Below are 13,620 nucleotides of genomic sequence, written 5' to 3'. Positions count from 1 at the left end.
ATGGCCATTCAGATCTTTATTCTTTTAGCAATTTTTCTTTAATATTTTTTAACAATTAAAAAGTTGACTTGTTTTCTTACAGATGGCTTTGTTAGCCCTTTGCTTACAGTAAAAACAGATGTATTAAAAAGGATCTATTGTTATTTTGGAGGGCTATGGCTCGTGTGGAGGTCAGAGGGTAACTGTGTGGTCAGTTCTCCCCTTTACATGGGTTCTGGGAACTGAACTCGGTCACTAGGCTTGTGCAAGTGCTGTCCTGGCAGTGAGCCATCTCAGTGGCCCAGATGTGGGTTTCTTTCCTTTATGGTGTGTTGTGTCATGTCTGTAAATTTGTATCTTTTTTTCCAAATGTGGTCAGTTACAGCATTACTAATTCAAGTATCTTTTTGGCAATAATCATTTTCCTCAATCCTTTCTGAAATGACAACTATACCTATCCTATTTACACTTCCATATTGTCTAACAAGTCCCTAAGGCTCTGTGCACTTTTAAACAGACTGACTTATATTTTAGTTTGTGTGTGTGCTTTGACTGCATGTTTGCATATGTGCCATGTGTACAGAGTACTTACAGAGGTCAGAAAGGGCACTAGAATTCTAGACAGTTGTGAGCTACCATGTGGATACTAGGAACTGAACCCAGATCTTCTGCAAGAGTAGCAAGTGCTTATCTGCTAAGGCATCTATCTCTCCAGCCCCCCATCATCTATGCATTCTTATAGTCTTTTTTTTTTTTTTTGCTGTTATCTGCATTCTGTTCTTGAGTTTATTTCAGATGAGTTTATTTCATGATAAGCAAGCACTTAACCACTGAGTTATATCCCCTGCTTCTGTTTTGTCTGGATTTCTTTCCCTCCCTCTCTCTCTTCTCTCTGACAGGGTTTACCTACATAACTTCGGTTGTTTTTTTTAATAGCTGGCTTTGGTGTTAGTAGTTTGCTTATGATATGTAATATGTATAGAAATGGTTTTCATGGAGGTCAGAGGACAACTTCCCTTAGCCTAAGCCTAAGGATAATTCTTCCTCAGAGTCCTGGTCACTGTAACTAAAAGGTGTGCACCACTATTTCCAGCCTTTCAGTTCTTTACATCATCATTTTTGAGAGAAAGTCTTATACAGCCCAGGCTAGCATTGAAACTATGTAATGTAGCTGAGAACTGGATTCCTCTGACTCTGTATTCCAAGTGCTGGGATTACAGGCACATGTCACCATGCCCACCTGTATTGTTGTTATCATCATCATCATCATCATCATTTCATCTTGGCTATTGTGAATGTTAACTTTGCATAGCACAGGTACTGTTATAATATTTTGGGGAATATGGATGCTTTTGTTTTAGTAAACATTACTAAATTATATTCAGGCTGTGTTCTATGTTTTGCTTCTTGTAGGTGGAGTTTGAATTCAGTCTTCTCTGTTAGTCTGCATCTATCGTGTGTGTAAATCAAGGGTTAAGCTGAGACTTGAATGGGCCTCCTTCAAACTCTTTAGTGCCCCAAGGCCTTCTTTCCTGATTCTTTTGTGCATAGAGTAAGGGTTCTCCTGTGATTTCAGTTTTTTGAGCTACTATGGTCCACTGTGACCGCCCTTGGGGCAAGGAGGTATGGAATGAAAAACAGGAAACTCATCTCTGTGGAGGTCCTTCCTCCAACTCCATCAATTCTTACTTGCTTTGTAGAAACTTCAGTTGTTTTCATATTTTGTCTGAAGTTTTTGTAATCAGTAAGGGGATGTAGGGTGGGCTGAAGTGGCCTCATGTTAATCACAGCGGATCCAAACTATTAATTGAAGTTTTGAAAAATATTTTTTGCTAGACTTGTAGATGGGGCCATATAACAGCTAGAGGACAACCTTAAGTATTGCTCCCCAGGTGTCAAGAACCTTATATTTAAAAAAATTATATATGTAGTATGTACACATGAGTGCAAGTTCCTGAAGAGGCCCAAAGGGTCAGATCCTGCCTGAAGCTGGAGCTACAGGTGGTTGTGGGACACCTGTTGTGGGGGTTTGCTTGTTTGGTTGTTGTGTTGTAACTGTTTGGAGACAGGGTCTTTGTTCTCGTTAGTTTTTTTTTTCAACTACACAAACTAGAGTCATCTGGGAAGAGATACCTCAATTTAGAGAATGCCTCCATCAGACTAGCCTGTAGGCACGTCTGTGGCCATTCTTTTGATTAATGAGTGATGTTTGAGGGCCCAGCCCACTGTGGATATGGTACCAGCCCTGGGCAGGCAGTCCTAAGTGGCATGAGAGAGCAGGCTGAGCAACTCCCAGGGAATAAGCCTAGTAAGAAGTTTTCCATCACAGTTTCTGACTCTGATCTTGCTTGAGTTTTTGCCCAGACTTCCCTTAAAGATGGACTGTAATTGAAACATGTAAGCTAACTTTCTTCTCTAAGCTGCTTTTGGTCATGGTCTCTATCGTTGTTAATCCTGAGATTCACAAGAGAAAAACCAGTTCCACAATTTTGAGAGTATGTTGTCTCTTGCTCCCCTTGACAGGATAGAATGCTAAGTCAAAAGAAAACTCCTTGGCAAAGGGGACAAAATGGCTACCTATAATACCAATTGGCATACCAGGAAAGTGGGCCCAGATTTATCAACAGGTAGATTCAATAACTAAAATAGTTCTACAATATGACAGGGCATTTGGCCTGCTTTATGCAAAACAAAGAGGTATTACATGGCTTTGGGGATTGAGTTTAGGGCCTCCTGCATGCTAGGCAGGAGTTCTACCACTGAGCTTAATCCTCAGCTGTAGGCATATGCTTATACCATTGAGGGACCTGTTCAACAAAGTTCTCCCTTTTGGCAACTCATAGATGCTAGCTCTTCTCACCATGGGATTCCTAAGAACTCTTTTTCAGAGGCTTTCTGTTTATCTGTCTCATGGAACATCAGTACTTGGAAAACGTGCTTCCTCACCTCTTACAGTAATGCCCTCTCCAACCCTGCCTAAGGGAATCAATCCTGTGTAGTGGGTAGCTGTTCCAGCTTTGACCTGGAAGTACTACCCTTAGTGAGGCTTCTGGTAACTGCCATGCCTACCTATGATTTGCCCCTGGGGTGGGGCCAAGATGAGAGCCCTTAAGACCTGAGATCCAGATGTGCCGGCCCTCTTGGTTCCTGGTGATCCTGGATGCTGGAAGACAGACCAAGTCAGAGTTCTCCAGAGAACCCTGCTGGACTGCACCTCACCTCTCCCAGATCCTGTAACCAACCCCTTTATTGGCTATAAGTTACCCCAAAATAAACCTCCTTTTTAACTATGTGGAGTTGCCTTGACAAATTAGTGTAAAAGCTTGAATAGTTAAGAAAGGTGCTGAGATTTTGAATGGTTGGCTAAAGTATTTGTCAAAAGATGGCCTGCTTAGAAGGAGCTGGAGATCCCTGATATCCCTTGGCTTAGTATTTATTGATGAAGGGATTTTAAGGCTGAGTAAAATTGGAATGCTGGAATGGATTTCCTGTTTAAAACCTAATCCACCATGATGGAGAGGCCCAGAGACATGCCTTTCTCTAATACTGTAAGACACAAGATGGTGACAGAGGAACATGTGAAGAGCTTTGTTACTGACCTTCTTACGTCAGACCTTATGGTGAGAGATGTAGCTGCTGCACTGGATAAATTAAACATAGCAGGTCTAACTGAACCCTGGATGTCCTGGGCCAAGCGGCAGTGCTGGCTTTTCAAAGGCCGGGTGACAGACCTGGGTACCTGAAGCCCTCAAGTGTTCACTGTTCCCCTTCCTCTCCTCCTCAGTTCTCCCTCTCCTCTCAAAGATGCTTGATGCTCACAATTAGGAAAAATGCCTTCTGGGGAAATGACTATTGCTTTAGTTCCTTCCTGCAATTCTCTTTCTGGAATCTTACCTTTCTGTTCTCTAATTGTGACAGTTCTCGGATGATTCTAAACACACACTTTCTATATTTCATCTACATTTTTGCTCTTGTGAGGAACACAAGTTACTTCATCCTAACCAGGAAGAGACAGCATAGGCCTGGTTAGTAATTTTTGGAAACATACTAGACACTGAGAAAAAGGTACATTCTGAAGGCAATACTGAAATTCAGATCTTCCAAGTTAAAAACAACAACAACATTTTCTTGGGGCTGGGGACATGGCTCGGTGTTTAAGAGCAGTTACTACTCTTGCAGAGGACCTGGGTTTGGTTCCCAGCATCTACATGGCAGCTTACAACTGTCTGTAACTACAGTTTCTAGGAATCCTATACCCTCTCCTGGCCTCTGTAGACATTTGCACATAATGGTTCACATGAACTCACATAGGCACATACACATGCATGTCAATTAAAATAAATTTTTAAAAAACCTCATTGTCTTTTATAAGCTGTATTTAAGGAGAATGGTTAGACAGACATACATGTAAGCTTTCAGTAGTGGTGATGGTAAAGGCGGCGTGAGAAAAGAAAAGCAGCAGATGCTAACAAACCTACCTTTGACGATGTGGTGTACATGGTGAACCTTGAGTACCATTTGCTTGCTTTCTCTGCAACTCCTTTCCCCGCCGAGAACACACTGTGCCTTAGCACATCTAGTTTAGGTACCAGCAGTGTATCTAAGTTAAATGAGGGTGATGAATGGGCTAGTGTTTCTTGAGAACCTTCCCTAAACGGACAAGTGGGTGAGAAGGCTGGTGAAGACCACAGTCTATCCCTTGGTCTCTCCTCACTTTTGGTATAACTTTTAGATTTGGTAAGTCTCATTGGCCTAGGAGAATTTGGAGGCAAGCTTGATCTCCTGCAGGCCTTGACCAATGTTGGACTTTTCTTACTAGCTAACTTATCATCACATGCTCGTAAATCCATGCTTGGTGTACGGCTTGCCAAGGGACTGCTCATGTTATTCATATACATCTCAATTTCTTCAGCTAAATTCCGTCTAGCAGATGGTGTTGAAATGCTTTTGCTATCATCTTCATCCTCTTCTTCTTCCACCTTCTGCTGCTGTTCAGTCTCAGCAACCAGGAGAGAGAGGGGGTCAAATCCTGTTACAACATCTGTTTTTTCAGAAGGTTTTACTGAAAAGCTGCTGTTCATACGTTGAAGCCTCTTGGGATTTTGTGCAGTGACACATCCTACTTTTGATCCATCTGTTTCAAGATCTAAATCTTCTAAGTCAAAAATACCAGGAGAATCCACTTTATCCAAGCAGTTAGAACCATCGAAAGGTGTGTCGTCGTCGTCACTAGATTCCTTTTCTAGGCTGTCTCTTTTTGATCTTACAGGTGGCTTTCCAATGTCAAGACTATTTGGCCTTGTGCATTTTGAGATAACATTTGAAAGAATTTTTGCATCAGCTCCTAATTTTTCAACCATATCCCCAGGGTTTGTTTCCTGGTTAATTCTATTCAGCATAAATCCCATCAGAACCCCGCCACTAAGATTACGGTTCCTATTTCCCCAGGCCATTTGCTGCTGCAAATGAGATTCATCGTCACTTTTATGTCTTTTCCTGAAGCATCTGCTTCGCATGTTTTGGGTTTCATTGGTATCCTCAAGAGATGGCATGAAGAGTAGCTCAGGTGTACTTTCTGAAAAACAAGAAATGTGCTTTCAGTCATGAAAATGTACTGTGTAAATATGTCATCTTAAATATTTAAAATACTAGTAATGGGGATGATAACACCAGGTGCTCACTGGCTTCCAGGTTCCACTCTAAAGTACACTGCTATTGTTGCTATAAACATTCCACCATTCAGAGCAGATAAAACACACATAAAGAGAGATAAACTATTTAGACAAAGTTATCCTGTTCTTAAGTAACAGGACTTGATTCAAATTCAGATTTGTATAATGAGAAAGGTTATGCTTCTAGCCATTAGAATGCACTGCTTAAAAATATAAAACTTACCAATTCAGATTTGCATTTTAACAGAGATAAATTTACACTTAGTAACAGCTGTACAATTTCAACTATGCTGGATGAATATGAAAGTCTAAGCTATCTTCTTATTAAGATGCAAAACAAGCCCCCAAACATCAAATCAAACCAATGGTAACTAGAGTAATTTTATCCACAAGTAAAAATTATTTTTAAATCTTCAAATTTTTGACTATACATGTAGATTTTACCTTTGCTTTAATACAGTAATTGCTGTATTGTAATATGAACATATTTTAAAAAGAAAAACTTTATTTATTTATTTAAAGACAGGGTTTCTCCGAGTTGTTTTGGTGCCTGTCCTGGATCTTACTCTGTAGCCCAGGCTGGCCTTGAACTCACAGAGAGCTACCTGGCTCTGTCTCCCGAGTTCTGGGATTAAAGGCATGCACCACCGCCGCTGGCCAAAACTTTATTTTTTTGAGACACTGTCTCACCAAGTAGCCTGAAGCCTAAGTAGACCAGGTGGATCAGAACTCAGAGAGATTCAGCTGCCTCTGCCTCCCAAGTGTGGGAATTAAAGATGTGTGCTACCAGGGCAATGGGTATTAGTTTCTTAAACTATCTGAAGGACTATCTGTTTTGTCTTTGAATAATCACAAACTACATTAGATTACAAAAGCATGTGGTTCATTTAAAAATTGGCTAGGTGTATGGTTCCCTCAGATTCACTACTTCCCCCACCTTTTTTTTTTTTACACACCTTCCCTTCTAAGCCCCAATAGTACAAACTCAAAAGGCAGCATTTAGGCCGCAGGTGCACCCTTATGCCTTGTTATAGTAAAAGCATGAGCAAATACATTATAAAGCACAAAACCCAAGCTCCTAAGTTTTACTAGGAGAAGGCACACAAACATATTCTAATAGATAATTCTAGTGCATTCAGATATTTAAAAAGCATCTATTCACTAGAACCAGCGAAGTGGCTTAATGAGGAAGGCTATCTGCCACCAAACCGACCCCCTGAGTTCCATCCCAGGGACTCAGAAGGTAAAGAGTCTCCATAAGTCGTTTGCTGACCTACACACATGGCTGTAGAACATATGCAAAATACAATATAATGGAACTTTAGAACATTTTAAAAACACATATGTGGTAGGCACAGACAGAACTCATTCTGCATATGGCCAATGTGGACTACTCGACTTACCCCCACATTCTCCAGATATTTTATCAGCACTGCTGTTACTTGCACCACTGAGACGAACTATAGTTGAAGAACTTTGGTAACTGAGAGTAGGCAGGCAGTCAGCACTTCCTTTTGTACTCTCATTCTCTGACACTATGAAGAAGAAAATAAAAAGGTTAAGAAAATTAAACCTACATACATCGAAGAATGTATGAAGAGAAGCTTTTAGTCTTACATATTTAAAATGAAAATTGGTGATAAGAAGGTACTAACTGCTTCTCTACACACTTGTCAACCACAAATAAGTCATTACACTTAAAGGCCATCAAGTGTGGATCAAATTACTAAGAACTGGTTAAATATAAGGCTCATGAAGAATTTTATATTTTCTCTTTGGTTGTAAAAGACAGATTTTAGATTGGAAGAAAAGGGGAAATATAAATCACAATTCACTAACAAACTTTAAATAAAGATATCTGTTTGGTTCGTACCTCCAGTTCACCCCTGCATGATCCGGAAATCCCCATTCCTGTCTCTCTCTCCAACCCCTCCCCCCAGAATCTCCAAACAAATGAGACTCCAAAAAGCCCAGTTCTGCATTCTTGCCACCAAAGTCCCTGCCTAAAGCAGTCAGCTTTTGACCATATTTGAGCACAAACCCAGCTTGTGGTGGACAGGTCATCACCCCTTGCCTACAACCTATATAATCTCCCTGCTTTAGTTCAGATGTGCAGCTTCTCCAGCCTCAGTCTCTGGGACTGGAAAACCCACCTGGGAGTTCAAATAAACCTGTTGCTCAAATAAACCTGTTGTTATACTTTTTCAATTCGTCTTGATCTGGCTTACTGTGTTGGCAGAGAAACCTCTTATGGGGTGGGGAGAGCAGAAAAACCTATCAGTAGTGTGCTGGCTAGTTTGATGTCAACTGAGAAAATGCCTCCATAAGGTCAGCTGCAGGCAAGTCTGTAGGGACTTTCTTAATTAATAATTGATGGGCGAGGGCCCAGCTTATTGAGGGTGGGGCCACCCCTGGGTTGGTGGCCCTGGGTTCTATAAGAAACCAGCCTGAGAAGTCATGAAGAGCAAGGCAGTGAGTAGCACTCTTATATGGCCTCTGTATCGCTCCTGCCTCCAGGTTCCCACCCTGTTTGAGTTCTTGGCTTGGCTTCCCTCAATGAGCTGTGAGTGGTATATGTAAAGCAAATATCCTCCCCAAGTAGCTTTTGGTCATGGTGTTTCATCACAGCAATAGTAGACCTAACTAAGACAGGTAGTATTAATCCTCAGAAAAAGAGTTCTGTTGACTTTTTTATTTTTTTATTTTTTTTATTTTATTTTATTTTATTTTATTTTTTTTTTTTTCGAGACAGGGTTTCTCTGTGTAGCTTTGCGCCTTACCTGGAACTCACTTGGTAGCCCAGGCTGGCCTCGAACTCACAGAGATCCGCCTGGCTCTGCCTCCCGAGTGCTGGGATTAAAGGCGTGCGCCACCACCGCCCGGCTTGACTTTTTTAAAAGACATTTCTACTATGAGTATTTTAATACGAGTTACATAGCATGCACATTTCCTACACAACGTTTTTTTTTGGGTGAAAGTATTAGGTGGCAAAGAGGGATCAATGAGAAAAAAGATAATTAGAACAGGAAGATAGGAGGTAAGACTAGTATTTTTATACTTAAAGTTATTTGTATTTTCTAGGCATGTAAATTCACAATTTTAGGTGCCTGGAGAGATGGCTCAGAGGTTAAGAACACTGGCTGCTCTTCCAGAGGACCTGAGTTCAATTCCCAGCAACCACATGGTGGCTCACAACCACCTGTAATGAGACTGGTGCCCTCTTCTGGTGTGAGGGAATGCATATAGGCAGAACATTGTATACACAATAAAAAAAAATGACATCCATGTGAAGTTCACAATTCTTACATAATATCAACTTAACAATTAATACTTACAGGAACTAGAATCACTCCCTTTCTTATCTTTTTCACCTTGAATGTCTTCAGCAGATGTATGCTCTCTTCTAACATTGTCCTTAGATAATGAATTATATCCAAGATCAGACTGGCCACCTGAGCAAAAACAGAAACAAATACTATACTGCTTAGCATAATTTTTTTTTGAGATTATATCCTAAACAAATTTAATGATCAGACAGTCTTTAATAGAAGACTAGTCAACTGTAAAAGTCCCTAGGCCAACACAACACCTTGAATGAACACTCTTGGCTACTGTCTTGAATGAGAGACCCCAATAGGGGCTTTACTGTTGTCTGCCGAGAGTGGGATGGGGTGAGGAGATGAGGTAGGGACTATGACAGCATACCACACAGGTGAGTGGTGACATTCCAGGGATGGAGCACCAATTTATATCAAGAGGCCTGCTAGCTAATCCCCACAACACCTATCACAAGTTTCTTTGGTGAAACCAACTAGAATGAGGTGCCTGCCGCACATTAGTGTTTGGATTCCCTTATTTTGTTAGCTACCCAAGCACCCACCTCCATTAATGTAAGAAAGGAAAGTTTCTAAATAATTTACTTTTGGTTCCATGTGCAGTAAAGTAAATATTTACATTTATATTACTTTATGGATATCCAAACCAGACAAACTAGTTAATCTCCACTCAAGTCTACCATCTTTCTAGGTAAAAGTCTGAGTTGTCTTTTTAAGGCTAGGGTCTCATATAGCCCTGACTGGTTTGGAACTTACTATGTAGACCAGGCTGGCCTTGAAAAGATCCACCCGACTCTGCCTCCTGAGTGCTAGAGGTAAACGTGTGTGCCACCACATCTGGTCTGAATTCTAACTAAGCAACAGAGAAGAGAAATTTGCAAACACACACATGTAGGTCACTGAAACTAATGATTCTGCAGAGTCAAGTTCCTTTAACTTCACTGACAAGTAATGTTTCTTAAGACTCAATTGAATAATTATAGTGCTGCACCTGAGTACAAACATATAGAAATAAGAAAAATATAGTGTGTTCAAATTACTCAAGATGCTGGGCTTGGTGGCACATACCTTTAATCTCAGCACTCAGGAGGCAGGCACTTTGGTATCATAGTGAGTTCCAGCAAAGTCAGGGCTCTGTAGAGACCCTGTCTCAAAAACAAACAAACAACCTCCCCAAAACTCCCACCAAAACCAACAAACAAAAAATTATTCTTAAGGAAAGCAGAAGTCAGAAGTCAGGTGGTGGCGGAATACATCTTTAATCCCAGCCCTTGGGAAGCAGAGGCAGGTGGAGCTCTGTGAGTTCGAGGACAGTCTGGTCTACACAGTGAGTCCCAGGACAACCAGGGCCACACAGAAAAATCCTGTCAAAAGGAAGAAGAAGAAAGAAGGAGAAGGAGAAGAAGAAGGAGGAGGAGGAATAGAAAGAAAGAAAGAGAAAGAAAGAAAGAAAGAAAGAAAGGAAGAAAGGAAGAAAGAAAGAAAGAAAGAAAGAAAGAAAGAAAGAAAGAAAGAAAGGAGGTACACTCTGCTTTAGAATTAGAAAATCTCTAATATCTTGTTTTGTCAACCAGATTCTGTTTCATTTTTAGTAAACTGTTCCCAATAGATCAGCCAAAAGCTAGGGTTCTGTGTAGCAGGGATGTGTGATTTTAAGTAATTGTTTTTGCATGAACTTCCAGTTCTCAGAGCTGTAAAACAAAGAAGCTATGTTTAAAATGACTAAAAATGACTAAAATGACTAAAAATAAAAGTTTTATAAACTTGTAAAGAATTCTAAAGAGGTTATATTAAGTATCACTAGGTACTTACTATTTTGTCTTTGATATTAATCTGAGTTTGTTTTGGTTAATGAAACTTTCAGGTCTTAATCCCAAAGAAATCACAAATAGGAAAATTTAAAGATATTTTTGTTAGATTCCATACTATTCTGAGCCAGCCTTTTTTTTTTTTTTTTTTTTTTTAAAAAAAAAAAGTACACTAAAGAAATAGAAGATCTTTTCATTTTTAAGAAACTAGGCCCAAGGACAACTTCTATAACTGATTAAATTCACACTGCATGATCAAGACTAAAACCAGCTAAGGAGGAATCAATATGCTATATTTTAGCACAACCAGCTCACATTTATTAGTCTTAAAAGTGGCTTAAAATGAAAGAGAAAGAAATAATGTTGCCATATGCAGAAATGGCATCCTTCACATTTTATAATGTTTTGTATTTTTAAGTTTATGCCCATTAAGAGTTTGTGTTTACCGGGTGGCAGTGGTGCATGCCTTTAATCCCAGCACTTTGGGAGGCAGAGCCAGGTGGATCTCCATGAGTTTGAGACCAGCCTGGTCTACAGAGCAAGATCCAGGCCAGGCACCAAAACTACACAGAGAAAGCCTGTCTCGAAAAACCAAAAAAAAAATAAAAAAAAGTTCATGCTCATACTATACTAAAAATCATGTGTATTTTTTTAAATAATGAAAAGTCAGAATTAGACAAGTAATTTAGTGTGTTTTAATACTAATGCTTTAATGCTTATGTAAAATTATTTATTTGCATTGTATGTGTGTGTATTTGTGGACCTCCAGGTCAGAGGACAACTTGCAGAAGTAGGTCTTTCCATGTGGATGCTGGGGATGGAAGTCAGGTCATCAGGCTTGGCAAGAAGTGCCTTTACTCACAGAACCATAGTGCCTGCCCTTATGTCCTATATTTTAATGAAAGTAATGTCATAGTCACTGCTAGGACTTCTGCATTTAAATTGAAACTTTTTCTTTTAAAAAGTTTGATTTGCTGAGTGTTGGTAGTTTACACCTCTAATCCCAGCACTTGGGAGGCAGAAGCAGGCAGATCTCTGTGAGTTCGAGGCCAGCCTGGTCTACACAGTGAGTTCCCCAACTGCCAGAGTTACAAAGAGAAACCCTGTCTCGAAAAACCAAAAAAAAAAAAAAAAAAAAAAAAAAAAAAAAAGTTTGATTCAAAACTTGCAAAAAAAAAAAAATTTTTACAGAAAGTTCTTGGTGGGGCCCTTTGCTGGTTTCTCCTAACCATACCCTACATAACCACAACACAACGTTAAAATGAGGAAACTGGCATTGGTATAATACTATTAACTCAGAAACATAGATAAGATTTCTTAAAAAGAAAATGACACAGCAAGCTGCTGGGAGTACAGCTCACTGGTAGAGCCCTTGCTCAGGATGGCCTGCCTTTAAAAAACAAAACAAAACAAAACAAGACAAAACAAAAACAAAGGCACCACCTAAAATGGTGAAGAATTTTGCGGCTACCTAGGGTTAAGTGGATTACCATGAACTAAATACTTGAACTGAGTACTTTGTAACCTCTCAAATAAATAATGAAGAGAACTACAAATAGCAATTAAATTTAATGTGAAGTGTCTAATAGAAATCAAAAAGTGACAGTTAAGTACATCATTGAAAACAAGCTAAAAACATAGACTAGCAAGTTTAGTTTTGAAAATGTACTATAATAAATGTATACAGAAGCACAACAAACTTGTACTGGATTATCATCAGTAGCAGATACTTTGGATACTATGAGTAATCCTGTATTGAAAGGTGCCTACTCCACAATGTGTGTCTCATTACCACTATCCATGCTATAATGACTAACAGCATCGGGTCACTACCATCTGCTTAAGAGCCAAGTTCAAGAGCATTTTACTACTAAAGGACCAAAACAACTCTTCAGAGTTTGTTGTTAAAGCTGTAACCTACTATTTAACCATGTGAAAAGTGCCACACACAGAGCAAAATACAACTACAACAGAGCGTCTCTGGAGAAAGAGGAATCTGGTATTTTCTAAAATGGGAAGAGTTGTCTAATACAGGTAGGATTTCTTTAATCTGAAAACTTGAAATCTAAAACTTTTTATGCACCAATGTGACACCACAAGTGGAAAATTCCACAGCTGACGTCATGTGATAGATTGTATCAAGCCAGAGGCACATCATAGACACTGCATGAAGTGAACATAAAGCTGTGTGTAAGCTCTATGTGGAACACGAATGGCTTGACTCCCACCTCCTTTGCAGCTCCATACACATTAGCAAACACTGCAACTCTAAAACAATCTGAATCCAGAACACTTCTGTGCATAAGTCAACTTTTAATAAAATTTCTTGCCTGGCAGTAGAACCCAGAAAATATTCAGCATTTTAAAGCACTTAAAATTTTCTAAAAATATAAACTACAATCAATTAGTTTTGAAAAAAGCAAACTATGTGCACACTTCATCACCCTTTAATTACCTGAGAGAGCTCTCTGTGTTAAGTGTGGATGTTTCTTTAAAGCTCTTTTGAATTGTGCGACTCCTAAAACAACATTTCTTACTTTTGTCCAAAGAAAATAGCCACTGCGACTTCTTGAAGGCCATGTACTTTCCAAAACAGCCTATTCATTTAAAAATATATAATTAGTAAATCAATTTTTATAAATGAACATACACTGACTTCTGAATCAAGCTAAAGAAAATAAAAGTTTAACATGATAGAAAACAAAAATATCTTAATTTATGAAATAAATTCTGAACATTGTAAAACAAATACCAAGTAGCCCCTGATTATTTTTTGGCAGTAAATTAATGTTGTGCAATGACAAAACAGTACTTTTCCTCATTAAA

At 39.3% G+C, this 13,620-nt stretch overlaps 1 protein-coding gene across 3 annotated transcripts in view; it reads right to left on the bottom strand.

Annotated features, from left to right (window-relative positions):
* The window catches only part of Dennd4a (DENN domain containing 4A), a 106,070-nt gene that overhangs the window by 15,993 nt on the left and 76,457 nt on the right, over nucleotides 1–13,620 (bottom strand). For all 3 annotated transcript variants that reach the window (XM_059268106.1, XM_059268104.1, XM_059268103.1), the window contains 4 exons: nucleotides 13,250–13,391; nucleotides 8,987–9,103; nucleotides 7,055–7,186; nucleotides 4,458–5,554 (listed from right to left, as the gene is read on the bottom strand). In XM_059268106.1, the coding sequence (XP_059124089.1) occupies nucleotides 4,458–5,554; nucleotides 7,055–7,186; nucleotides 8,987–9,103; nucleotides 13,250–13,391 (1,488 nt within the window). The remainder of the gene's footprint in view (nucleotides 1–4,457; nucleotides 5,555–7,054; nucleotides 7,187–8,986; nucleotides 9,104–13,249; nucleotides 13,392–13,620) is intronic.

Source organism: Peromyscus eremicus, chromosome 7 (assembly GCF_949786415.1).
Source record: "Peromyscus eremicus chromosome 7, PerEre_H2_v1, whole genome shotgun sequence".
NCBI classification, from domain to species: domain Eukaryota; kingdom Metazoa; phylum Chordata; class Mammalia; order Rodentia; family Cricetidae; genus Peromyscus; species Peromyscus eremicus.
Note: the sequence above shows the minus strand (reverse complement) of the source record. Positions and strands in the feature narration are given on the sequence as shown.